Raw genomic sequence first — 25270 nt, 5'->3', positions numbered from 1 at the left:
TGTTTGAAAAACACCCACCACTCCGCTGTAGAAACATGATCCTTGAGGAGAAAGGCTTTATGTTCTCCTTTGGGCTTTGGTCCGGCCCGAATTCCTGCCCTTGCCCAGACAGAAGGCTGTGGGTACAAGGGGTGTGGGGTGTGACCTGCAGCTGGGGCAGCGGAGGGGCTATATGGGAGCTGCTCCTTGCTCAGGGAGACCTGTCACTCATCTCCCAGCCTTCCTCAGGATCAGTGTGACCTGGGCAACACCCCCACATCGTGCACCAAGGGATGACACAAAATCTTTAAAAATTAAACAAAGGGAAGAACAGGTCTAAAATCTACCGAAAGCAACGATTTTTTTTTGGAGCTGAGGTGGGGTTGTTTCATGTGTTTCTCTCAGCCAGCAGGTGCCTCTATAGAGCCAATGCTTTGCCTGTATCACTATGAGTCTGTGGCACAGCATTGGAATAATTGCTTTTATATTATTATATAGCCTTTTCTTTCTTCAGTGTCTTTTTCCCCTACCCCTTCCTCCAGCCCACGGTGAGCCCTGGGATCTGCCAGTCTGGATTTCTACTCCATCTGCCACATAAGGTCCTTGGAGGATGGTAGCAGGAGAAAGATTTATGTATGTTGACACACGCATATTGTTACTATGTATGCCGTATGAAGAAATTTTCTGTGTGACAGGAACCAAGTAGCTCAGTTGGGGAATGCTCGCGCGAAACTCAGTGAGACAAAGCTGCCTCTTTGCCCTTCAAATACCTTCTCAGCAGGGTGGGGTTTTTCTGGCAAAACCTTCACCCCTTCAGTATGACACCCTTCTGAACACCAGGGCACCACTCAGCCAGCACAGGCTCCCTGAGCCACGGGAGAATAGCACTGGGTTAAGAGAAATAAAACCCACCTGAGGATAACGCTCCTTCAGCCCTTTAACACATAGGTGCTAAGAAATCACTGTATCTGAAAAGCCAAGTCCTGGGGGGTGGTCAGATGATGGCTGCGATTACAATTTGTCCCCCGCCGCCCCTCTCCCCAAATGGCTCTGCTGGACTTTGGAACAATTCCCACGGGCAAAGTGAATTTTGACCCGAACATGTATCCATCGGCATCGCAGAAAGCGCGACGGGAAGGCAGGGCAGGGAGCTGGATTCGAAATGCACGAGCCGCGGGGCTACTCCGCGACGGGATTGGAGAGCGGGGAGGAAGGCCGGGCCATCGCTGAGGAGGTGGGACTTCGCGGAGCGTCTCTCCCCGTGGCCGCTGCGATCAGTTGCAGAGTGCTGACGAGCGGCGGGCGGTGGGGCGGGCGCTGCGCGGAGAGCGGGCGCTGCGCGGAGCCGCCGCTGGAGTGCGCGGAGCGGGGCTGCTGCCGCGCCGGGGGCGAGGAGCGCACGCCGCGCCGGCGGGGGACAGCGCGCCGCGAGAGCAGCCCTCCCCGGGCACCGGGACCTGCTGTTAGCTTGCCGGCTTGCTTTATCCTCTCGTTTAATTTATTTTTTCCCCACCTATACTTTGATCCGCTGGGATTTTTTTCCTCCCTTTCCTACAGAGCCTTCCCACGCCCCAGTTCCCTCCCTCTCTATCCAGCTTGGATTTTTTTTCTTTTTTTTTTTTCTTTTTTTTTATTCATATATTACTATTCTGATTTTTTTTTTAAGCGGTGGACAGAGAGAGGGAGAGACAGTAACAGAGAGGGCAGGAGGAAAACGCTCTGTTCGTCCTTTCCGCCACCACCACCCCGACTTGCGGAGAGGGGTCGGGCCGAGCGGCAGCGGAATCAGCCCCTTTTCCCGGGGGAGGCGACCCCGGCTCGGGGAGCCGCCGGAGGCAGCCGCCGCGAAGAGGGGGCGCAGGAAAAGAGATGCATTGAAAGTTTCCGCGCAAACTTTGCCGTGAGTGCGCGAAACCGAGCGAGCGCGGCGCGGGTGCCTGCCTGCCCCGACGCGGGGAGAGCGCCGCGGACGGGCGCCGCTGTGGAGCACGGACTGCCCGGCGGCGGGGGCCGGGCGGCGGCAGGGCGGCCGCGGAGCCTACGCTCGGCCCGGCGGAGCGCCCACGGAAAGCAGCAGCGGGGGCCGGCGGAGAGCCGGGTTTATGGAGGGGTGAAACCGGAGACCCCGAAGAGGAGCCCCCCTTACCCCGGAACCCTTCGCAGCGCCCGGCCGGCGGCACCCCAGGAGGCGGCGGCGGGCACGGAGGAGGCGCGGGCGAGAGCGCGGCGGGGCGGCGGCGGCGGGGCGGCGGCAGCGAGGCGGAGCACGGCGGGCCCCGCTTCGCGGCGTGCGCCGGCAACCATGAACTTTCTGCTCACTTGGATCCACTGGGGGCTGGCGGCGCTGCTCTATCTGCAGAGCGCGGAGGTAAGCGGCGGGACGGGGGCTTTTGTGCCCCGCGTAGCGGAGGGGGAGGGAAGGCAGACGGCCGAAAATACTTTTCCCCCCCTTTTTTGCTTTTTCGCCCCCCTCTCTTTGCCTCCCACCTGCTCGGTGCGGTGCGGCCGCGCCACTGGCGCCGGGTGCGGGTGGGTGCCCGCAGCACAGACACGTGTGCGGGCGTGCGTGTGGTGCTGCAGCGGGGGACAGCGCTGCCCGGAGCTCCGCGGGGTCCCGGGACAGCGGCAGCGCCGTGCGGAATGCCCGCGTACATGAGCGCGCCTCGGCGCGGGGCTCCCGGCGCGGCGCGACCGTGGGGTCCCGCCGGGGCCGGGGCGCTGCGGTCGGCGGGGCGCGAGCAGGGAGGCAGCGCGCTGCCTTCTTGCATCAGCCTCGGGTCTCCTGACATTGCAAAAGGCTGTTTCGGCGATATTTGCCTTGGGTCCCGGCTCGGGTTCGTGCCGCCGAGTGGAGTTCAAAATGTCTAGCTGGAAAAACAAATAGAGATCAAAGAGGACAAAATGGATCCAGAATTTCTTCTAGATTGGAAAAAAAATAACCAAAATGCAGATCTCCTGCACCGAGATTACAAAACCAAGGATTTTTCTCTTCCTCTTCAGTCACTTTTACCTCATTGTCATTCTTGAGGAATTACAGATCAACTCTTCCTCCTTTCCTCTTTTTAAAGAAAAAAAGAAGAAAGAAAGGCAGCTTTCTTTGCAAACCTGTCCTATAAATCTGTTTTCTAAAGAGTCAAGAGGGTTGTGTTGCCAAGAGATATTAAGGGGTTTAGACAGAGTGCCCACGTGAAAGTGGCTGTTCGGGAGGCAGGCATGGATTACGTTTTAAAGGTTATAACAGGTTAGTTCTCTCCTGCCATTTCTGCTCGGCACCTGGAAAGAGTGCGGGCCAGATCATCTCCCACAATCGTGAAAATAAACGTCGCTTGCAAACTAATCAGTTATTCACATTGTTTGTTCAGCACCGATGCTGGAAGGCAACTCCCCAATTAGGAGCCATTTCAGCTGTAACTGAAGTCATGCAAGCACTGCACGCTTTGTTTCTAGCCTGTTGTATCTCTACTTTATCCAGTGACAGCCGCACATTAGGCTGTGCTTGGCTGTGCTCGATGGGAACTGAGGCGCACTCTCACTTGAGTGTGGCACAGAGCAGCTCCCTGCTGCCTTCCTGCCAGATTTGGCTGGTGGCACAATTCTTTCTGCTCTCCAGTTTTTCCACCACCACCCAAAACAGGGGTTTCTTTGCCTCCCAGCTTCTCCCTAAACTTGTACAGTAGCATCTGTTCTCCACCTCTAGGTGAGACAACTCTTTATTGGTGTCCAGTGATAACACCCTTTAACCCTCCCCTTGTTCCTTCTCCCCTCCCCTTCCTCTTCCCCAGAAGAGGAAACAGCAGATCAGGTAGAGTTGAGATCTGTCTGTCCTCAGGAGCTGCATAAAAAGCTTCATGCTGCCTTTTCTCCTAGGCTGGAGGATGGTGCAAATGAGAAAATAGTACAACAATGGAAAAAATGGTAGGGAAGAATTACAGGAGTTTGAGGGGAAAGGTTGCAGGGACAGACACGAGAGATGACTAGAGATTCAGGTACCTGGGTGATGTGGGCCATGTAAGTGCTCAGGCAGATCGACAGTGAGATCTGCCCTTCGGTTCTGTCCTTATTTGTCCGTTGGTTGTCCGGGCACTACGGTGATGGGAACGTTAGAAATACCAGCAGATCTCACGTAGGCAGCTTGATGATGACTCTGAGCATGGCAGAAGGCATGACTCTTCACACAGGACTAGGGTTTGTGCTTTGATGATAATATTTATCTGGCTGTCAGGCTGATCTATCTAGCAAGCCAGGCACATTAGAGAGCATTGAATAAAAGCCCTGACAGAGTCTGAGTTGGGGAAGCAGAGTCCAGCATGTGACAGGCAGCTTCCTGGACGTGAAGGAGTAGGGATGAAGGAATCACGGTGCTCCTCTGGTGAAGGTTCAGGGGGATGACTCCTTACTGAACTAGCTGTTACGGTTGCTCCTACAGCAAGACTGGGGTAGTGGGAAATTGCTTCATGGTTGGGTCTGGGCAGCACTGATGCCACAGGTGTCTGCCTCCACTGGTGGCAATAGCCTTTCCATGCAGGCAAGGGAGGGAAAGGTGCTTTTGCAGTGCCACCCTCCCCACCTGATTGATTGTGCTGGGCGGTGTGCACAGTCCTCACGCACCATGGGATTAGAGAGGTTGCACTGTTGTCCCCTTCCAGTCCTACCTTTCTTAGAGAATGGGGGACAGGTGGTTATTCCCCATCCTCCTTCATCTGCGGGTCTTGCTGGCAGCCTGGTGACAGGTCACCCCTGATGACGGTCTGGGAGCTCTTCCTTTCCTGCCCTGAACAGCAGCAGGACCTGGATATACCAGCTGTATTGCCATAGGGAACAGGCAGTGATCAGACACTGAGGGAGGGAGAACAAGCCTGTGACTAGACTGTTAATGATCGCACACCCGCCAGGCTGCCTGCCTTTGGTGTGCCTCTGCACCACGCCACGATGGGGAGCCACCAGAACCTGCTTCCACAGCCCATAGGCAGCTGGGATGCAGCAGGTCACCTTCCGCAGTTCCTGTGCTCTGAGGACAGGCTGGAAAGAGGAGCACTCCTTTGGGAGCAGGGGATAGGGATGTCTGAGGGGCTCACTGATTCCTGAGCAACCCCAAATCCATTCTCCCATCTGTTCTGTCAGAGAGGTGCCTTGGCTGTGCTGGCAGCTTGCAGGATTACTGACCTCTGTCTGCATGTACAATGGAGAAGGAGTGCAGTGAGTCCCATTCCCCCCCTCTCCTAAGTAGAAAACGCTGAGAATTTCTAGTGCCTAAGACGAAAAGTGCCTTAACTCCTGTCCCAGAGTCCCTCTCAAAGTGGATGGATTGTTTGTTCCAGTCCTAAACAGTTACAAAGCTCTTTTAATGAGGCTGCACAGATTAGGGGGAGGGGAAGAGAGAGAAAGAGTGCTGGTGGTGGTGGTGAGGGGGGTGATGGTTAGAGAGGAGTGACTTGATTAACCTTTTCTCTCCCTTCAGAGAAAAGCTTGCTTTGGACAGGGACTGGGGGAGAACGGAGACAGGGAAGGTGCAGACACATGGATGGTGTGAAGTGGGTTTATTTGTTCGGGAAGGTTTTACCCCACAGAGGGAGGGATGTGCATTTGCTACAACCTGCAAAGAGCACAGAAAGGAGCTTCTTCTGTCAGCCCTATTCTGGGCTCATTTATCCTACTCTCAAGGCCAAGCCAGGGGTTGCTTCCACGCTACTGTGAAATGTTGAAAATCTGTTGGAAGGAAATTGTGTTATACAGAACTGTTGGGTAATGCCAAAAGCCAGCAGAGGAGAGCATGACCTTCAGGCTCCTACCGAAGGGCACGGTTGGCCTGCTTGTCCTGAGGAATGTTTTTGGTTCCCCATGTCTGATATGTAGCAGACTGTTTTGAAGTGAGGCACAAGCCCCTGCCTCACCTGCTATTCTAGTGGACGTGCTTTGAGGCCACTAGGCACAGGTGAAAGGCACTGCTGAAAGGGCAGAAAAGTTTCTTGGAATAGTGAGCAGAGAGCGTGTTACTGATAGTTCTGGGAAACCTTTCTAGTTTCTGCTGTGAGCTCCCGTGGGAAAGCTCAGAAGCTCTTTGCCCACTTTGCACCGATCTCATTTCCCATCTTTGGGGTCGGATCACATCCCAGGTCCAGGTGAGCACTGCAAGAGTGTTCTGGCTCCTGCTCTACTACATCAGGGGCAGGGCGAGGTGCTGGCTAGGCGTAGGTGAGTAGCGAAAGCCTGTGGCTTGCTTCTGCTTTTCATCACTTGTGCAGCCTGTGTGCTTGCATGTGAAGAGGCAGTGGGCTTGGCAGCTGGCAGGGCAGTTTTGCATAGAGAATGGGTAAAAATGATCCTCAAGGTGTCTCCAAGCTAATTTTGCTCAGTCTGTCATGGTCATTTTGTGTGTGAACCAGAAATCCCTCCGTGAAAAGTCTTCGGGGCATTGTGACTTGAATAAACTGACTTGGTTCATGATCCTCTTCCTGTGCCATAGCAGATTGAGGCTTTTCTGCCCTTGATGCAGTTTTCTTTTTACCCATAGATTGTCAGGCACTGAGTGGCTTTGGAAGGCCACTGCAGCCTCCACTGCCTCCATTTTGTTTCTGCTGTTGCAGTGACCTTCACACTTCATGAATGAAACTGTTTCTAGGAACCTGCTTTTTCAAGTGTTGTCACAGCACTGAGACTGGGCACACAGCCGCCTCCTCCCCAGAGAAGAAATAGATCCACACATGGGGCAGCTCAGGTCTGGGCTGGTAAGTTACGCCCAAATACAGAAAGACTTTGGTTGAAATGAGAAAGAAGTTCGGTTAGGGGGACCTTAGACAAAGGGAACTATGCACAGACACAAAGGAATGTCTGGGAGAGGGGCTTCTAGCTGGCTCTCTTGCCCCCTCCTTTTAAAAGCTGACACTTTTGGCTGCTTGGATGGTGGTGCTTCCCCAGGGTTGCCTAGAAGACCATAGGTGGCAGATTCCTATTGTGAGCTTGGGGCGGACATGGCCTTAATTCTGTTCTGTCTTCAGCTACAAGATCAGAGGGCCTTTTTCTAAGCCTAAACACAGCATATTGCTGACAAAGCAGTATTTTGTATGGATCACCATGCTCCTTATGGGCCTCTGCTGAAAGGCAGCAGATTCTGGGGTGGATCACACAGGTGGCAACATACCTCAGAGAAGTGAAGAAAGCTGGGCCTTTTCCATTTTGGTTCAGAACAGAACGGCAGGGGGAAGCCTGACTTGGCTGGAAAGTTACGTCAGAGCTAAAGCCCTCACGAAGAGCAGGAAGAGTGGCGTTCTTGTTTCACCTGGAATTAAAAAGGCTTCCTTAATAAAGTGGTGTAATATTTCTCCATATCATTTTAGGGGTGGGTTACCTGTCACCAATCCTGCCTGCATCGGTGCTTTGGAAATGTCCCTAGTCCCAAAAGGCAGCAGGAGTGACTGCAGAGCTTGCAGCCTTTTCGTTCTTGGCCCAGGGGAAGCTGTGGAGCGCAGGAATGGGATCCATGCAGGGGCTGCGGACTGGGGACCGTTAGGTGAGGGCGCGCGTCGCCCTCCCTTCCGTCAAGGGAGGAAGAGAACCTGGGCGGTTTGGCGGCGTCCGTCGGCAAAGTGGTGCTGTCACAGTTAATCGCCCTGACACCCGGCCAGATGCCGACACCTCCGTGGCCACCACTGCTGGGTGACAGGCATCTGTGACATTGAGAGGGCAGCAATGCCCTTCCGTGCCTGGCGGCCCTTCTCCCCCCTCTGCCCTCCCGGGCCAGATTCACCTTTACGGCGAGGAGCGGTGCCCAGGTCCATCGGTCGTGTCGGCAGCAGCAGGCCACCCCGTTACTGTTCTCCGCTGGGCTCGGATTTGCTCCCGGTGTTTGCCCGCGGTCACTGACAGCAGATCCCCGGGGACGCGTTTCTCCCTTTGGGGCCTCTCTCGGGCCCGCCACACGGCCCTGCCAGCCCTGTCCCCCCGCCCGGGGCCGTCCCGCCCTTGCCCCTCTCGGCTCCCCCGGGGGCCGGGGGAACAAAAGGTCCCTCTGTGCCCGCCGGGGCGGCCTGCGGAGCGGCCGGCGACCGGACCGGGACCCCCGGGACCCCCCCGCGCCCCGGGACCGCGTCATGGTTCCATGTTGTGACTGATTTTCTGTTGTCTTTGCAGTTGTCGAAGGCTGCGCCTGCCCTGGGGGATGGGGAGCGGAAACCCAATGAAGGTAAGCGCTAGGCGGCTTCCCGGCGGGCGGGGACGGCCGGGTGCTGGGGTGAAGGAGCCCCCGGAGCCGCGGGCGGCCAACACCGCCACCTCCCGGGCAGCGGGGCCGGGGGCTGCCGGCGGGAGGCGCCGCCGCCATCAGCCCCTTCGTGGCCGCCGCAGCGCCCCCGCCCCACGCCGCGGGCCCGGGCCGAGCCGTGAGGCCGGGGGTGGCCGTGGGGCCGGGCTCCCGGACGGCCGCGGTGCCAGGGCGGGCAGCAGGGCTGGCCCAGCCCGCCCCTGGCTTACCGCAGCTCAGAGGGAAACTGCGTGCGTGCGCCAGTGCACATACGCACGCTCATTTATATATATAAATATATATATATCTCTGCACAGGCACGGGCGCACACAAAGAGCTGAATAGCGGCGAGCAGTTTGCTGGGGATTCGCCACAGTGTTGTAGGAAGGGATTTGTCAAATTTTGTTGCTCGCCTCTTTCCCGGCGGTGCTGGTGATGCCCGGCTGGGTGGCCAGGGCTGATCCCCGAACAAAGGCCAGAGAGGCCCCCAGACGGCAGGTCTCTGGGGAAGAGAAGGAGAAAAGGGCAGTCCAGGATTATTTTCTGGGCTTATGCCTCCCAGCAGTCCCAGGTACCCCCCCCAGTCAGGAGATTGCTAAGCACTGTACAGAGTCAGGCTTGAAAAATACACCTTTTTATTCTGGTTTGGGCTAACAGACTTTGCAGATTCAGGGAACAGCACTATGATCTGATAGGTTCTACTTAATTTGTTCCTGATGGTCCAGTATGGACTGGACCATTGCCTGGTGAGGAAACAAGGTGGTGCCTCTGCAGCTGCTGTGATTTTGTGTCTTTCCGGTTGCCCAAAGGCCAGGCTGTGGCAGTGTCCTCTGCCTCGTTGGTTCATGCGAGTAAGTGTAGACCAGAAGGGCATTCAGCCCCTGGGTTAGTCAGAGACGCCTGCTGTGAGCGCCCTGTCTGGTGAAGCCCTGTGCATGTCAGGCGGTTGGCTTCTGTTGGCAGTCCTCAGTTCAGCAGTGGGATAAAAGGGCTGTGGACTTTGGAACCTTCAGGCTGAGGTGATCATCACCTGCTTTAAGACCATCCTGACCGTGGTTTTCCCTTACGTGCGTAGCAGAGCAGATCACTTGTTGCATGGCAGGGTCTGTCTGGCAGACGTCTTGCAGGGTCCCCACGGGCTGTGACCTTCAGCGTTATTCCAGCCGGAGGTCAGCAGAGGGCTCCAGCAGTGTGGGCCCAGATTGTTTTTTTGTTTGGATTTTTTTTCTTTCTTTCTTTTCTTTTTTTTTTTTTTTTTTTTTGGTAGCAGTCAGTTTCAATTTCTGTAACTTTATTGGTGTGACAGACTCCATGGGTGTTGCCAGAGGTTTGTAGCAGGCTGTGCTTGGGATAGGTGTCCATTTTGCATGGGCAAAATTTCTGATCTGCTGGCGGGCTGCCGCCTGTTGTGCTTGACCCTTGCTCCTGCTGAAGTCAACAGAAGAAGGTTCAGTGACTCCAGAGGGATCAAGATGGAGCCTGCTGTGAGGCTTATTTTGGTAACCAGTTCTCTGCTGTTGGTAGAAAAGAGCTAGTGTCCTCATCTGTGCCATTTGTTGTGTCCAACAAATCCTTCCTGGGGAGGGAAAGAATCAAACAGAATTAACTTCTGTCACAAGAAGGCTGATGGGATTGCAGGAGAAGCTGGTCTGGCAATATAAGTGGTGAGACTTTGGTGTTACTATCCTGGTGCTATTTCAGGTTCTGCAATGTAGATATATATGTGAACTAGAAGTCAGGACTCCTGGCATTACCTTCCTGGCTCTACTTTTGTCCTGTGGTTTGACCTTAGAGGTCCTCTCTCTATACCTCAATTTTTCCTGTGTGAAGAGGAGATGATGACAGGCCTCTGTTACCCAAGGGCAGTCCTGTAGTTCCTTCCACTGAAGCTCTTGGGGGCTTGGGGTGAAAGGTGGGTTTGTGTCTTTGGCCATTTTATGCTTTCTGTGAGATGTCAAGCTGTGACGGGTTTTTATTTGGGATGGACTTACTCTGATTGGAGACTGTAATTTTAGCATCAGCCCCTACCCTTTTGTGCTCAAGAGAGGCTTCCACATGTTTTGTGGGACAGGAAGTTGTAGAGGAGTCAGACAAACACTCTTTGTTCCACGGGAAAAGATTTTCTGGTATAAATAAAGGAAACCACCAGCACTTGTGGCTGCACTTTTATTTTTAAAATAACAGTGTGTCTGTATTGCTGCTAAGCCATTGATGGGGAGGGAGACAAAATGATCACAGACTTTCTCCTTTTGTCGTCCAGCATGTTCTCACTTGACTGCTCCAAATTTGAACTTAAACTCTGCCTTGAAGAGTTAATGTGGGTCCTGTCTGCGTTTTAACCTTTCTTCCCCCTCCGTTTACAATTAAGAAGCTCTGACTCAAATCTGGAGGTGTGTTGCAGGGTAGGAGTGTGAGTTAATTGTGGGATTAACTTCTAATTTGGGCTGAAGTCCAAATTGCAGGAATGGAGCAGACCTGGTGGTGTTAGTCCTTTGGTGACCTTCCTGTGCTTCCCCTGAAAGAGACCTTCTTCCATTTGTGACAGAACCAATGGAAAGGAAGCACAGACAGAATCAGCGCAGCAAAGCGTGGAATCTAACTCCCAGTACATAGGAGTAAGCATAGGTATGATAGAAGGGGCAGGATTTTGCTGTGAGGATGACTGTACTTCAGTCATTCACTCCAGTTTGGTTTAGGTGGTAACTGTGCAAATGAAGTGCAGAACGTTGCACAGTCTCCATGTGAATGCTCTGTGTCCAGCAAAATACGGCAATGTGCCTTTTGTGGCAGGATTTTCTGACTGGCAAGTCAGAAGATTCCCTGGTTCCTTTTCAGAGGCTGATTCAGACTTTGGAAAACCATCATGTGTTAAATTAAAGGTAGAAACTCCCAGATTCTTCATGGGAAGGATTTAGTCCTGTCACATCTCCCAGATCTCAAGTATGGTTGTCAGGGTGCAGCTGTGAAAGTAAAGACACCCTGCAAAAGAAGTTGAGTGTGCTGTTCTGGGACCAATCTGTAATTTGGATTCTCTGGTGTAATCCAAATGCTTGGGTACTGCAAACATTTAGGAAAGCATGGCAGATGTCAGTTTCACTTCGCATTTCTACTCTGTTTCGGTTTCTGCCTCCTTTATGCCCCAGACTGGTGTGGTGAGCAGCATTTCATCTGCACAGGTAACTGCTGCTTTCCCTCCCTCTTACCTTCCATCCCTCCCCTTGACGTAGGTCTGTAAGCATTTTTATCCTGAACTATGCCTTTCCTGCCAGAGTTCCCAGATCCTGTGTCTGGCACAGTGTGAATAATCAACAGTGCAGTTCAGCGATTATCACTGTGCCTGCAGAATTTCCCACATATTAAATTGTTCAACTTGCTGGAACATAGGCGGCGACTAAGGTCACTCCAAAGGGGAACAGGAAGAAGGAGGTAGTCACAGACAAGATAGGAGAACAGACAGGAGGCATACGGCAGTTAGGGGAGGAGGGAAGAGGAAGGGAAGGAACAAGGAACAGAAACATACTGTCTTCTAGACAAGGAATACCAACAAGCAGTCCATGCCTGCCAGGCTGCATTTCCCTTTCACAAGCCGCTTTCTCTTTTAATAGCTGCTCACGCTCTCTGACACTTCAAACTCCTTGGATGGAAGCTCCTCCCCTCTTGTACCCAATCTCAGCACTTCAGTACTATGGCACTGTCAGCCCTGCATGACCTAGAATTAACTTTCAACAATTAACTGTGGGCTGTGAGCTCCAAGCCCTGCAGCTTTTGCATTTTTGTGGCAAAGTAACCTTTATGCCAGTTTGTCACAAGTTCAGGGCACTATAGAAACGCTTACAGGAGACCATTATTTTCCATGATGCAAGCAGTTTGCTCTTATCACTCTGAGTTATCAACCTTGCTGCTGGAGGACTCTGCATACTGTACAGGTGGATCATTATAGTGCATAACAGCATGGGGCAGGTACTATCTCCTTGTGCATACTCCTATCCTCTGCTCCATGTGAGACATCCTCCGTTGCCGGTGTGGTGCTAGTGTGAGGAGGCCTGGAGGGCTCCAGGTACTCACTGTTTGCAGTACTCTACTAGTGCCTGGGGTTTGTGTGTGTGTACTTATCTATACTATCTCTCATCTCTTTAAATCTCTCCAACCCTTGACCAAGCAGCAAAATGAATCTTTGGCAAGAGACTGGGAAACATTGAGAAATGCTTGTGAAATCAGTGCAGATCGCAAGCAGTTAGTGTTTGCTCCATTTGTAGGGAAGGCATGGGATAATGGCAGATCCACCCTGTTCCCCCTCCCACACTGTCTCATTGTGGTTCAGTAACCAAATATATAGTCTGGTTAATCCTGAGGGTGCTGTGAGCTTACTTTGAATCTTTCAGTGGGTGGCTTGGTTCCTTGGTCTGGGAAAGTGGTCAGTGTGGAGACACCGAGGCTGTGACTTGTAGTGGATGCTGTCATGGTTCTGTGGTGACCTGCTGAGGTGGATGTTCTGCATGGCCAGAAGAGGTAGATGACAGGAAGGGTGAAGATACATAGCTCCATGGTTCAGAGCCTCTGCTTGCTCTTAGAAGTGTCTGAGGTCTGTACAAAGGATGCTTCTAGCTTTAAAACCCACTGAGGCATCCACTAGCTGTTTTGAAAGGGGGTAAAGGGCAAACCAGTGAAGGGCCTTAATCCAGAGTGTAGATTACCTGCTACAGCTTCAGGGTTTTTTTTGGCTGAGCTGATACTCTTGGTGGCAGCATACCAGGAGTATGGGGAATAGCAGAGAAGGGGTTTGGGGAAGAGTCAGCTGTGGCATGCATCATGGTACCAGGCAGGCAAATAATGAGGCTCTCTTGTCCATCTTGCCTTTGCCCTGAAGCAGCCGTAGGAAGAGATGGTGTTTTTCCCTTCCTGCTTTGATGTGTGTGTATGTAGAGCACAGACAAAGGACTTAGGCCTGCAAGACTGTTAGTGAAGAGCATAGGGTAGTTGTGTTGCAACTATCTGGCTCACTTTAAGGGGCGAAGCACTAGACATTCTTGAGCTAAGTTTGCATTAACTTATTCCCTCCATTCCTCTTCTAGTTATCAAATTCCTGGAAGTCTACGAGCGCAGCTTCTGCAGGACTATTGAGACCCTGGTGGACATTTTCCAGGAGTACCCTGATGAGGTGGAGTACATATTCAAGCCATCCTGTGTGCCTCTGATGAGATGTGCGGGTTGCTGCGGCGATGAGGGCCTAGAATGTGTCCCTGTGGATGTGTACAACGTCACGATGGAGGTGAGGGTCCAGCTTGCAATCTGCCATCCTTGGTTGGAAGGAAGCAAGTCAGCCATCACAGCCACCCCAAGTCCCAGCTCCCAGCTAATTCAGAGGAAGGGCAACCTACCCCAGGGAACCTCTCTTCTGACTCTGGTGCTCAGTGTTCCACCATGCAGGGTTAAAAGATGAGTTGCCTATGTCTATTTAAGGCTAAGAGGAGAGTCTGTTTTTTGGCTCTTGCCCAAATACAGTAGGTAGGAGCATGCAAAGAAGCGTTTCTGCAAAGGAGCACTTTGTGCTTAGAGAATACAAAGGAGCATTTCCGATGGTATTATGTCCAAGTTCCCAGAGAAGATACTCCTTGGGCCCTTGCTCCACCTTAACTCTACACACAGCTGTTGTTCTGAAGGTAGCTGAGTAGGGCGAAAGGGGAGAACCTGTCAATACTCTCTCCTGTGAGGTCGGCCTGTACCAACAGAGCAGGGAATTTGGGTCATAGCTACCCTGGCACAGCAGGGGTGAAAGGGGCTCTGAGAAACAAACTGCTTCTGTGTCAGCTGGAAAAGCCTTTCTGCCTCTGGGCATCTTCCTCCTTTGTTTGGAGGCTGCTGAATTCATTTCTTGGAAGAGACACAGGTGGCCATGATAGCAAAAGCTGGGCCTATGGGGGAGATGCAAATTGCTTTAGAGAGCTTTGTTACTGCCCTCATCTGTCAGGCTGGATCCCAGCTCGTGTCCAAAATCATGCTGGTGCCCATTACCCGTACCCATAGCTTCCTCACCTACTTCTGTCCCTCAGCCTCTTACATGGCCACTGTAAATATTGCTGTCACCTTTTAATATCGATGAGAGATGTGCAGTGCTAAGTGATTAAGCAGCAGGTCCTTTTACCTGTTATGTGTTTGAACTCTGGGCTGTGTTTGAACTCTGTTGGAGAACCTGCCTGTGCCCTTTCATGGTTCCCCATACTGCTTTTCTTCTTTCAGGCTCCAGCCTGGGTACCAGAAAATACTAGCTTGGTGTAGCTAGGGGTGGTTTTCTTCCTACCATTCCTTGCTGAACTACAGTTCTTGGCGGGTATGCCCGCATGCCTGTAAGGGTTCAGAGGCACTTAAGCAGATCACTAGAGCTAGTGGTCCAGTCATGTTCTGGGTTAAGAGAATGTGACAATATTCCATAGCTTCTAAATAACTTCTCTGGAGGTACCTGGGGCTGGGGCCTGAGTGATGCAGGTGAGCTTTGCAGAGCTCTTATGAACACAGATCTCCAGATTTATTTTGTGTGTCGAGTCACTGAGAAAGTGAGATGTCAGCTGGGAAGGAATGGTGGCTTAAGGAAAAGGAGTTGGATATGGAATTTTTGATTTGGATCTTTGTGTGAGACTGTAGCATAGCTTCTGCATGAGCAGGCTGGATGTTCAGCTACTGTCAGTCCAGCATCAGCCAGGGAGGGCTCATTGAGAACCTTGCTATGGTGGTATGCCCTCTCCCATGCCTGTCTCCAAGGCAATTCACCAGTGCTGGCACCGGGCATGCAGGAGCAAACAGAGCTTTGGCACGAGTCTGGTGTTGCTGCTTGCTTGTGATCAAAGGCCTTCCCTGACTGGGAGAATGGGGCCTCAGAGCTAGCTCGAACTCTGCCCTGCTCTTCCCAGGAGCAGCTGGGGTGCGAGCGCTTTGGTGCACAGCGGCCTGATTTGGAGCTGTGAATATGAAGAGTGAACAGGCGGTGACCCTCTCTGTTTCTTTCATTCCAGATCATGAGAATTAAACCCCATCAGAGTCAGCACATAGCACACATGAGCTTCTTACAGCACAGTAAATGTGACTGCAGGTGAGAATGGAGCAGCACTGGTTCCTCTTGCAATCAACTTTGAGCCTTTCCTTTTTTCTGTCATTGGGTTGGGTCTCTTGTTCAGATGCTTATGCAGTCTCCTCGGTTGGTTTGCAGTGGGATGGCTGAGCCTGGGAAAAGAAGCCTTCTGCTGTCAGGGCTCTTCCATCTCTATCAGGTGGACAGTGCTAGCCTGCAACTTGGGATCTTATGGCACTGGCTACCAGCAAGGTGCACCAGGAGAGCAAAACCACTTTGGGATGGACCACTTGACCTGTGCCATGGGCATCCTGCAATGCTGTCTGTACAGGTCCTTCCCTGGACTTGGTGGGAGCTGGGGATAATACTAGAAGTATAAGCTCTCTTCTAATGAGGCCTTTGTTCTGTCTTTCCCCACAGACCAAAGAAAGATGTCAAAAACAAACAAGAAAAGTAAGTGACAAGCCTTTCCTCCTTTCTCTTTTGGTGGTTGGTTGGCATTTCCTCTCCCCACTGCCCCTTGCCCTTTTCTTTGGTTGGATACACTCACTTCAAGAAAGTGTTTTTGGAAATGGCATATGGTAGTAGTGCATGGGGCGACACTCTGAATCCATTCCAGGTGGGCACAGAAACCCAGATCTGATGGTCCTTCCTTCATACCCCAGACATGGACCTTGCATGACCCATGGCCATGGCAGTCAATCCTAATGCTTTTTCCCGAGTCAGGGAAGTCCCGTCGTGTCTGTCCTGCCGGAATGGATTCAAGGTGCAGCCCCCATTCTCCCCTTCCCTCTTCCTGGGGTGTTTCTGGTTACTGCAAATTGCTGCCCTTCTTTATTATTAATTTTTTTCTTGCTGCTTGAGTGAGTATTTGCTGGCTTCTTTCACAGCAGCTTGGGTAGGAACTCTGCTGGCTACAGGGAGAGGTGTAAATAGAGGCCTGGTGGAGGCAGGACTGATGCCGTGCAGGATGTGACACTGGTTTTGGTTGGGTGGGGTTCTGGGAGGGTGTAAAGGGAGGTGGATGTCCTAGCTGGATCTCAGTGAAGGCTTTCATGAGGAGTTTTTTTAATCTGATGGATTTGCTTCGGTGGCCTGAGGGAGGTTAAGTCACAACCTTCCCTTTACTTCCTTCCCAAAGTAAAAAGGTTGTGGAAAGTAGAAAAATAAGCTCTAATCCTGCAGTAGTTGCAGGGACAAGCATAAAATGTGAAACAATGTTGAGTGATCTCTCTGAGCGAGGGGATCAGTTGGACTGTGCATGACTGGGGAAGAAAGTCTGCCATTTAGAGGTGTGGAGTTGGAGAGGAAGGAGTGAATATTTGGAGATGAGGCTGAATCTGAGACAGAGGGAGCAAACAGGAGAGTGAGAGAGCTTCGTTCACCCCTCTCCTGGTGGTTGTATATTTCTAGCTGCCTTCCAGCCTCTCCTCCTCGCCCTGGAAATCTGCTCCTGGCTGCATCGGACTGCGTGCAGCCAGTGGTGCTCTCTGCACAGGGCCATGTCGGGGATGGTTGGTCTGTGTGGCTCTGTAGTTTGAAGGTGTGTGAGAGTTTGGTCTGTGTGAGCTCTGGTGAGGATGGGGTGTGGGTGTAGCAGCCAGCTCGGACTGTGTTGCATTCACTTTCCTCTTCTAACAGCACCTTGCCTGCTCTTTGCTGGTTCTGCACTCCCCAGGGAAGGAAGGGAAGGGATGGGAGAGACTGGTGTGCTTTGATTTGTGCTTGATTGAAAGTCTTGTTATATTGGTACCCCTCTCCTCCCTTCAGGTTGATTTTCTTCCCCTCACCGTCTCCCTGTGACTCCTGCCTGACATGTAGGGCAGAACCGGGACTGAGCTGATGCTCTGACACTCGTTCCAGTGAGACAACTTGAACAGGGCCTAGGAGACACCTATGGTGCTTTCTCTTTTGTCCCCTCAGTTCCCTTTGATAGCTCTCTCCCGAGGTGGGCTGCACCAGGGAACGAGGGAGCCTTTGCTGAACTGCCTCAGAGCTGGGACTCATTTGCCTGACAAGCCCTGGTGCTTTGCCTAGGGCCTTCTCCTTGCATGTCTCTCCCTTGCTCCTGTGCTAATGTGGCTCAAGGAGCAGTACAGGCTCCAGCCTCCCTCCTCCCTGTGCTCTCAGTGGCCCATAGGGATCCATGGTTAATGTCCAGGACTGCATATCCTAGCCTCTGCCTGCCTCAGCTCCTGCCCAAGAATCAGAGGCAACTGGTGAATTTTTCAGAATGGAGTCAGTGCCTTGGCTCCATCTGCTAGTCTGTCTGGCAGATCCACGTGGAAGGTGACAGGAGGGAAAGGAGGGAAGATCTGAAAGCTGCTTGCTGGTTATCTCCTGGGTAAAATAACTAGGTCAGGCCTTCCTCTTCTCCCTCTTTACTCTTCAGTACTCAGGATGGAGGCTGCCAGAGGAGTTACAGACATTCAAGTAAGGTTTCCTGGAATCCTCTGAACCACAGGCAGGAGGTGAGGTGGATGACCAAAGCCTTCAGGTTGGATAGCCCTCTCCCACACAACAGTGCTGTGTAGATCAGATCTCCTCCTTTGTCTGTGGAGTGCTCCCATCCCAAGGCAGGATTGCCACCAGCCCTGCAGCAGAGCTCTTGGAGCTCAGCTGCCCCCTCCTAGGCCCAGTGCTGGGCAGTGCATCAGGTCAGAGTGATTTCCCCTTCCCTGCAGAGAGCCCTGTCACTCAGGTTGCCTCTTGCCAGTCGTTGTGCACCTGTGCTTGTCGCCTGGAATGGTTGTCTGCACTCACTGCGGTGGCGTGATGCTTTCACAAAGCTTTCTGTTCCTTCTCCCTCTCACCCCCCGTCCCTTTCCCACTGCCCCTTTCTGGAGGGGGCAGGTGCCCCTCTGAGGCTCCAGCAGATCCACCCCTGCTCGCAGCAGCCTTGCAGGAGGTGGTCTCTGCTGAGTTCCCTGGTGTTGGCTTGGCTGTGGGGAGGCTGGTTGCAGAGCTGACAGGAGCGCCGGAGCCGGTGAATGCGTGTGTGAGGTGGAGATCTGTGCTTCGGCCCTGGGATTTATCCTCCAGTCCTGCCTCATGTGCTTCTCCCCTCCCAGCAAGGCACATGGCTGTATTTTTTTTCTCTTCTTCCTTGCATTTTCTTCCGTTTTCTCTCTACCTCTCCCTTTCTTTCCCCCTCTCTCTCTTTCTCTTTTTTTTTTTTTTTGTTTTTCTTCCAGAAAATCAAAGCGAGGAAAGGGGAAGGGTCAAAAGAGAAAGCGCAAGAAAGGCCGGTACAAACCACTCAGCTTGTACGTTTGTGTCCTCTGCTTGTAGACTCTCTTCCCTCCCTTTCCCCAAACCAATCTGCCTGCTTGCTGCTCGCTCAAATCTCACCCTCCCCTCCCAGTCACTGGTGGGCTGCAGATCCTGCAGGGGCAGCACTGGTGGTGGCACTGCTCTGGCACTAAGGCTATCTCAGGGAAGGTGGCTTTAGCTTGCTTGGCTCTCTAACCATCAGTGGCAACCATTTTCCCAAGGCACAAGAGTGTGGCGGGTGGACGAGTACCCTGCACCTCTTCACACCTTCTGGTTGTAACTCTGTCATCTGCTTTCCCCCACTTGTCTCGTGCCCTCACTGCTATGATGACTGGTGACAGGCAGGCTGGCATCTGCCATGCATGTGTGTGTGTGTGTGTGTGTGTGTGTGCGTGTGCACATGTGCGTGTGTGTCTGGTGGAGTCACAGGTGGAGAGAAGAGGTGGGACTGTGGGAAGCCAGAGAGGGGGCGCTGGGGAGCCGGGGGGGGGCTCTCTGTCTGTTTTTTCTTCTCTCTTTCTGCTGGATTTGGTGGCTTGTCTCTCCCTGTCTCTTTTGCTCTGCCTCTCTCATGGTGGTTCACAAAATTCTGCATTGTAAATTCACGGCCCGTCCATAGGAGACTCCTATGCAGCAAGGTTGGGATGGGGCTTACAGAAAAGAGGGCAGTGCTGGCTGCAGGGGTAAGCATGTGATGCTGGAGCCCAGCTGCTTTCCAGGGGAGGAGAGACCCTGTGTATTTAACTCGTTTAGCTGCTGGCCTCTTTCTACCCCAATAGTCCACTTCAGAGGACTCCTTTCATTGATGTGCCAATAGCTGGCTGGGACCTCTCACTTTCCCATCCTTGCTTTCCCCTTCTTCTTCCCCCTGGCCTGAGCCAATGGATCCAATGCAGCATTTGTGAATACTGTGCAGAAGGCCTGTTTTCTTTCTCTACGCTAATGCAAGGGGTTGCTGTCCTGGGGCTGTCAGGGTGCTGCTGGAAAACCCATCAGCCTGTGACACTCCAGTGGGCAGCTTGGGGGCTGCGGGAGGGGGCAAGGGGATTGCTTTGATGTTTAGGGTGTTGCATGTGTATTTTCTTTCTGCTGAAGCGCTGTAGCTTAGACATCTTTCCTTTTGCCTTTTTGCAGTCACTGTGAGCCTTGCTCAGAGAGGAGAAAGCACTTGTTTGTACAAGATCCCCAGACCTGTAAATGTTCCTGCAAATTCACAGACTCACGTTGCAAGTCGAGGCAGCTTGAGTTAAACGAGCGCACTTGCAGGTTTGTGTCCTGAAGGATGAAACACACAAAGAGAAAGAGAGAGAAAGAGAAAGGGGGGGAGCTTGCTTCCTGCTGACTTCTGGCACCAGTGCTATTTGATTACTTCTTTTCTCTGTCCTATGTGGGCCAGAGGGCACAGGGGCTAACTGGGGTGAGGACAGAGTTTCCCTGTGTCAGAGGGCAGCTGTGCATTTCAGGTGTGCTCTCAGGACTTGGATGGGGATGGCTCCCAGAGACAGGGCGTTTGTGTCTCAGGTATTCTTTATCATAGAATACAATTATGGAGTTCATGTTGCTGAGGTAGGCAGGGGAGGGTCTGTATCCCTCTGTACATTATCTGTGTGCAACTCTGAGCATACTGTTGGACAAAGACAAATCTTTAACTGACTAGGATTTGACCACCCCTGTCTTCCAAGCCTTTTTTCTGTGGCTTATAGATGCTCTGCTGTGTGCAGAATGAGGAGAGCCATTAGGAGCACCGCTCAACGCTGAGCCTACATTCTCCTTTGCCTTTTTGTTCTTCTAAAAGCCAGGGAGAGCACCCTGTCCTCTTATACTGTGCTCTCAATTCCCCGTCCATGTCCTGTCCAGAGTTGTGATTTGAGGGGCTGCACTTAGGACTGTGAATGGAATACAACATGTTTAAGTCTGACCCTGGGTTACGGCAGAGGTGTGTATTTCAGGTGTGAGGTAGGAGACACAAAGGCACTGTGGGGTTAGTGATAGTTCAGAGATCCATGCTGTTAGTTCAGAGATCCATGTGTCATCTGAGTGCTGTCACACACCATCTGTGGCACAGACATGTAAAGAAACTGATTCCTCAGTTTCTCACCTGAGCACTTTGGTGAACTCAGTGGGGTATCTTGAGTCACACAAGCTATGTGTGCACCTCTGGTGTGGGATCATCCTACCTGTCTAGAGGGAGACAGAAATGGGATTGCTAATGAGCACTTGGCTATGACTCTGAACTCAGACCCCTTTCCCAGAGATCTAGGAGATTGTTCCTGTTAAGAGAGTATTGCAGTGGCAGTGGCTCAGGGGGAGAAAATAAGGGAGATCCAGGGTCCTCTGTGGCTACATCTTGAAAAGAGGAGACATCCATTGGCTAGGTGGCTAAGGCTGATACAAGTAACAAGTGCTTCCTTTGGGTGTGAAAATTCTTTGTGTCCAAGCCAGAGAGGCATTGGCACTGCCAGCGGGTGGAAACTGGTCTGTATACAGAGAATTTTTCTGGGGTGCTATAATTTCAATGGGAAAGTAATTAATGGAGGGGCCAGAGGAGAGCCACTTCTAGAGTTAAACTTCTCCTAGTGAGCAAAACCCCTGAAGTCTGAGACCAGACTTAATGTTGGCCTTTTCCTCTCTGTTCCTGTTCCCAAAGTCCAGAGTAACTGATAATTACCCCACAAAGTTTGAAGGGTGAGAAATGGTAACAAATACAATGAAAAACCAAACAATACCCCAAAGAAGTCACGATGGCAGAAGGGGTTTACTAGTTTCTCTTACTAGTCCCTCTCTGTGGTGGGATAATTAGCACTAAGGGAGGTTTCCAGATGTGGTGTGTTGGCCAGAAAAATGGGAAGGAGTCATAGGAGTGGTTAGCTTATCAGTTTCCAGATAAAAAGCTGGTTAAGCTGCAGTTCCTCATGCTCTTTCTTGTAGAATTAGAATTGGGACCTACAGGGGAGGGTAAATTCTCATTTCTCCTGCTGCTTCTTCAGGCCACTGCTGTTCTCTGGTGCTAACCCCCACTCACGGCAGCTACTGGAATGAAAAGCGCTCACTTTTCACTCTCTTGCCTGCATGAGGCCTTGTTGTCTGCACTGCTTCCAACCCAAACGAGGCTAGGTGGAGAGCTGAGGGTGTGTGTCTTTCTGCATGCATTGCTTAGCCTTGTTTTTCTGTGTTTGTGTTTGTGTGTATGGTGTGCAAAGGTGCAAACAAGACACACAGCTTATCTGTGAGGAAGCCACTGATTCTGCTTCTAAATTTACTCCTGTTCGAGTATCCCCCCTGCTCTGTCTCACTGAGCCTGGGGGAATAGAATTCATCGACTCGTTTGTGGGGTCAAGATTCTCAGCTGATTTGCCCCATCTGCACAGCACTTCACCCCACCAGTGACATCATGCCATGCCTTAACACCGTGTGCTCTTAAACACATTAGCCACCACCCTTCCTTCCCTTCCCTGCCCTACTTGCACCCCCATCACAAACATTAACCCCTGTTCTCTTTTTTTTCCTTCCTTCTCCTCTTTGACAGATGTGAAAAACCGAGACGGTGAGCAGCGGAAAAGAAGGGGGAACAGCCCTGTTTCTGGAGCCTGATTTCTCGCCTGGACAGAATAAAACAAAACAAAACACTAATCCAAATGAACCCTAAAAATGAAGGATCGGTAGAGCACAGCACTTTCAGTACGGACGATGGACTCCGGAAGGAACATTCCCCAAGGCACCCGCCGCACAGAATTCACCTATGGGTTTTGAACTGTTTTATTTTATTTTTCTTTTTATGCTGCTAAATAACAGAGCCAGGAAGACTTATAGGGGTGTATTTGATGGGTTTTCCCATGCATACATATATATGTGTGTATACATGCATATACATATATATATATGTATATATATTTTAACCACATCTATATATACATATATGTATATCTTAACCACACACACACACACACACACACATATATATAATATATATATATATATATACTGATTATTTTTTTTAACATTGCTAATGTTATTGGTGTCTTCACTGGATAATACTCGACTGCTGTGGACACAAGCGGGCTACTTGGGGCATAAGAAACAAGCTAAGACTGGACTTGAGTAGAAGCGCTGGGTGTAAACTTCTTAACTCTAACTGACTTGTGCGGCCTCCGCTGTTTCTCTGTAGAGTGTGCTGTACCACAAACCACCTTCTCCTTGCCTGGGACAGGGAGGAGAGGTGATGGAGAGGACGGGCAGGGAGTTCCAAAGAGCGGCATCCTAGGGTGCGATGGGTCAAAGGCCAAGGAAATGGCCATCTCCGTGATCAAGGATTCCTCCTCCCCTCTCTTCCCCCAACCTTCGCCCTTACTCGTCTCATAACCTGCCTGCCTTGCTGGGACATGGGATGTCAGTGTACATTTTGCGTTGACTTTATTTGCTGTAGAACCTTTGCCAGAGAAACCTGCTGGCTTCTCTTAAGGATGGTGGGCAGCTGATGCGCACTAACTTTCCGTTCAAGGAAGTATCACAGGAGTCTAGATTTCCTGCCCTTGGTGGCTGCAGAAGGACACAAGGTCTACAGTGTGCTGAAGCAAGAATGGGGACCGGTGCATAGCCACACAGTTGTTCAGCACTGTCTGCTTTCTTCATGCACAGAGCTGCCACTCAAGAGCATCCAAGATGCTTATGGAACATTTCTGGAAAGGGATATTAATCAAAAGTATATACACAGTAGTGGGGGTGTGTGTGTGTATGTATGTGAATGTATGCATTTGTGTGTATGTATGTATGTATGTATGTGGTTTTTTTCTCTTTTTTATATATATATATTTATTTTTATACATATATATATATAAAAAAATAATATATATGTATGCCAAGATTGAAGGGGGGAAAAAAGAAAGCAACTTTTGCTGCCTTCAGTTTGCGTGCCCAGTGTGAATGACCCTTAAGAATGTCAAGATTTTTTTTTGAAAATGACATACTGTAAATATCAGGTCCGTTTTCCATGTCTTGGGCTGGGGAATCAAATGTGAAGGCAGCTGGAGTCCCTTAGCAGTGTCGTGAGGTTCTTGGCTATGTGTGTATCTGCAGTGTAGGCTGTGGTGTATGTGAAACCCACCTTACACACGTGCGCACACACACACCCCCCTGAAAGTGTGTTTGTACATCTATGTGGATATATATAATCTAGTTCTGTGATTAAAATTATTATTAATAATAATAATAATCAAAAAGGTACTCGGTCTGTGTCAGAATGCTGCCAAACATCATCTGCAATTGAATTTTCAACGCCTGATAATGTACAACACGGAAAGCTTCCAAAAAGACAAGACAGTCTAAAAACAGACTCACAACAAGTGACTACTAACCACTAGGATCTCCCCATCCGACTGATGGCTTTCAGAAGGAGAGAAAACACACGGGTGGGTGCTTGCATCTGCAATGTAGAATATTCATGCTGCATCGTGTGCAAGACAGAGGCTTCCGATTGGGGGAGGGAAGAGAAAGTGTTTTATATACTTATTTAATATCCCTTTTTAAATTAGAAATTAAACAGATAATTTAATTAAAGAGTAGGGATTTTTCAGTATTCTTTGTTAATATTTAATTTCAACTATTTATAAGCCGTACCTCCTTTTTTTTTTCTTTTTTTTTCTTTTTTTTTTTTTTTTTTTTTTGTACTTGTTGTGTATAAATTTAACCTTCCTGTTCTCCCATCCCGTCTCTCCCCAATTGTTGGCAGAGTCAGTAGCATGTTATGGGCAGTTATTTAATTAATTTCTCTAACACCTACCCCTACACATTCCTATTGAGACAACGGTTAGATATACATCTACATACTATATATATATTTGGCTATGTGTTTGTATATATATATATGTTTATGTATATGTGTGATTCGGATTAAATAGACACTACGATTTTTTTATATATGTAAAAAGAAACAGGAAAAAATAGAAAATTCTACATCTTGAATCTCTCTCCTTTTTAATTTTAATATTTGTTATCATTTTATTTATTGGTGCTACTGTTTATCTGTAATAATTGCGGGGAAAAAAGATATTAACACTACATATTGTGTCTAGTGAATTTTTTCAAGATATTCCTTAGTACATATTTATTTTTAAACAAAGAAATTACAGATATATCTTAAAAAACAACGACGACGACGACAAACAAACTTTTTTTGTATTAAAGAATTTAATTCTGACCTTGATTTCCTTTGCCTTCTCCTTCTGCTTTACATCCTGGTTTTCTTCCATTGTGTAACAGTTTCTCCAGCATTGCCTCTGGAGGCTACAGAGCATCAGTAACCTACCAGCTGGACTCTCGGATTTGGGCCCAGCGCCTCCAAAAGCATCTAGGTACCTAAAACCCGTTGAAATGAGTGGGAGGTAGGCACCAGAATCTTTGTGTGGAGCTCAGCCCGAGTTCCCTGCCTGGTGAGAAGAGGGTGGTGAGATGGGCAGGACCAAGGGGGCAGGACTCCTGGGTTCTTCCCAGCCTGATGCCAAGCAGTGTGGTGATGGTCCCAACCCTGCCTCTCTCCTATCAGGAGCCAAGTCCCGTGAGCTGGGTACTGTACAGGCATGAATAGATGCGATCCTGGTGGAATTTACAATCCAAGGTGAAAGTAATGCTCTGAGCCTGCCCTTTCTGGTAATGGACTTGGTGTTTGCAGTTGGACCTGTGTGCATGTAACTCGCTGTCAGTGGTGGCTCAGCCAGACCTTGCCA

The 25270-nt window shown here is 50.7% G+C and overlaps 1 protein-coding gene across 7 annotated transcripts; it reads left to right on the top strand.

Moving 5' to 3' along the window:
- Positions 1-1274: 1274 nt before the first annotated feature.
- On the top strand, positions 1275-24744 carry VEGFA (vascular endothelial growth factor A). 7 transcript variants are annotated; one of them, XM_082276935.1, is made up of 8 exons: positions 1275-2347; positions 8107-8158; positions 13288-13484; positions 15223-15299; positions 15699-15731; positions 18473-18544; positions 19686-19817; positions 22078-24744. In XM_082276935.1, exons 1-8 carry the CDS (start codon positions 2282-2284, stop codon positions 22097-22099), a joined length of 651 nt encoding a protein of 216 aa, XP_082133061.1. In that variant the 5' UTR covers positions 1275-2281; the 3' UTR covers positions 22100-24744. The 7 variants fall into 7 exon arrangements, with proteins under 7 accessions (XP_082133061.1, XP_082133063.1, XP_082133065.1 ...); XM_082276937.1 differs by lacking the exon at positions 18473-18544; XM_082276939.1 differs by lacking the exon at positions 19686-19817.
- The last annotated feature ends 526 nt before the right edge of the window (positions 24745-25270 follow it).

The sequence above is a fragment of the Coloeus monedula genome (genome assembly GCF_965178545.1).
Source record: "Coloeus monedula genome assembly, chromosome: 2".
Lineage (NCBI taxonomy): Eukaryota > Metazoa > Chordata > Aves > Passeriformes > Corvidae > Coloeus > Coloeus monedula.
The sequence above is the reverse complement of the archived record's forward strand: the minus strand, read 5'-3'. Positions and strand labels throughout refer to the sequence as shown.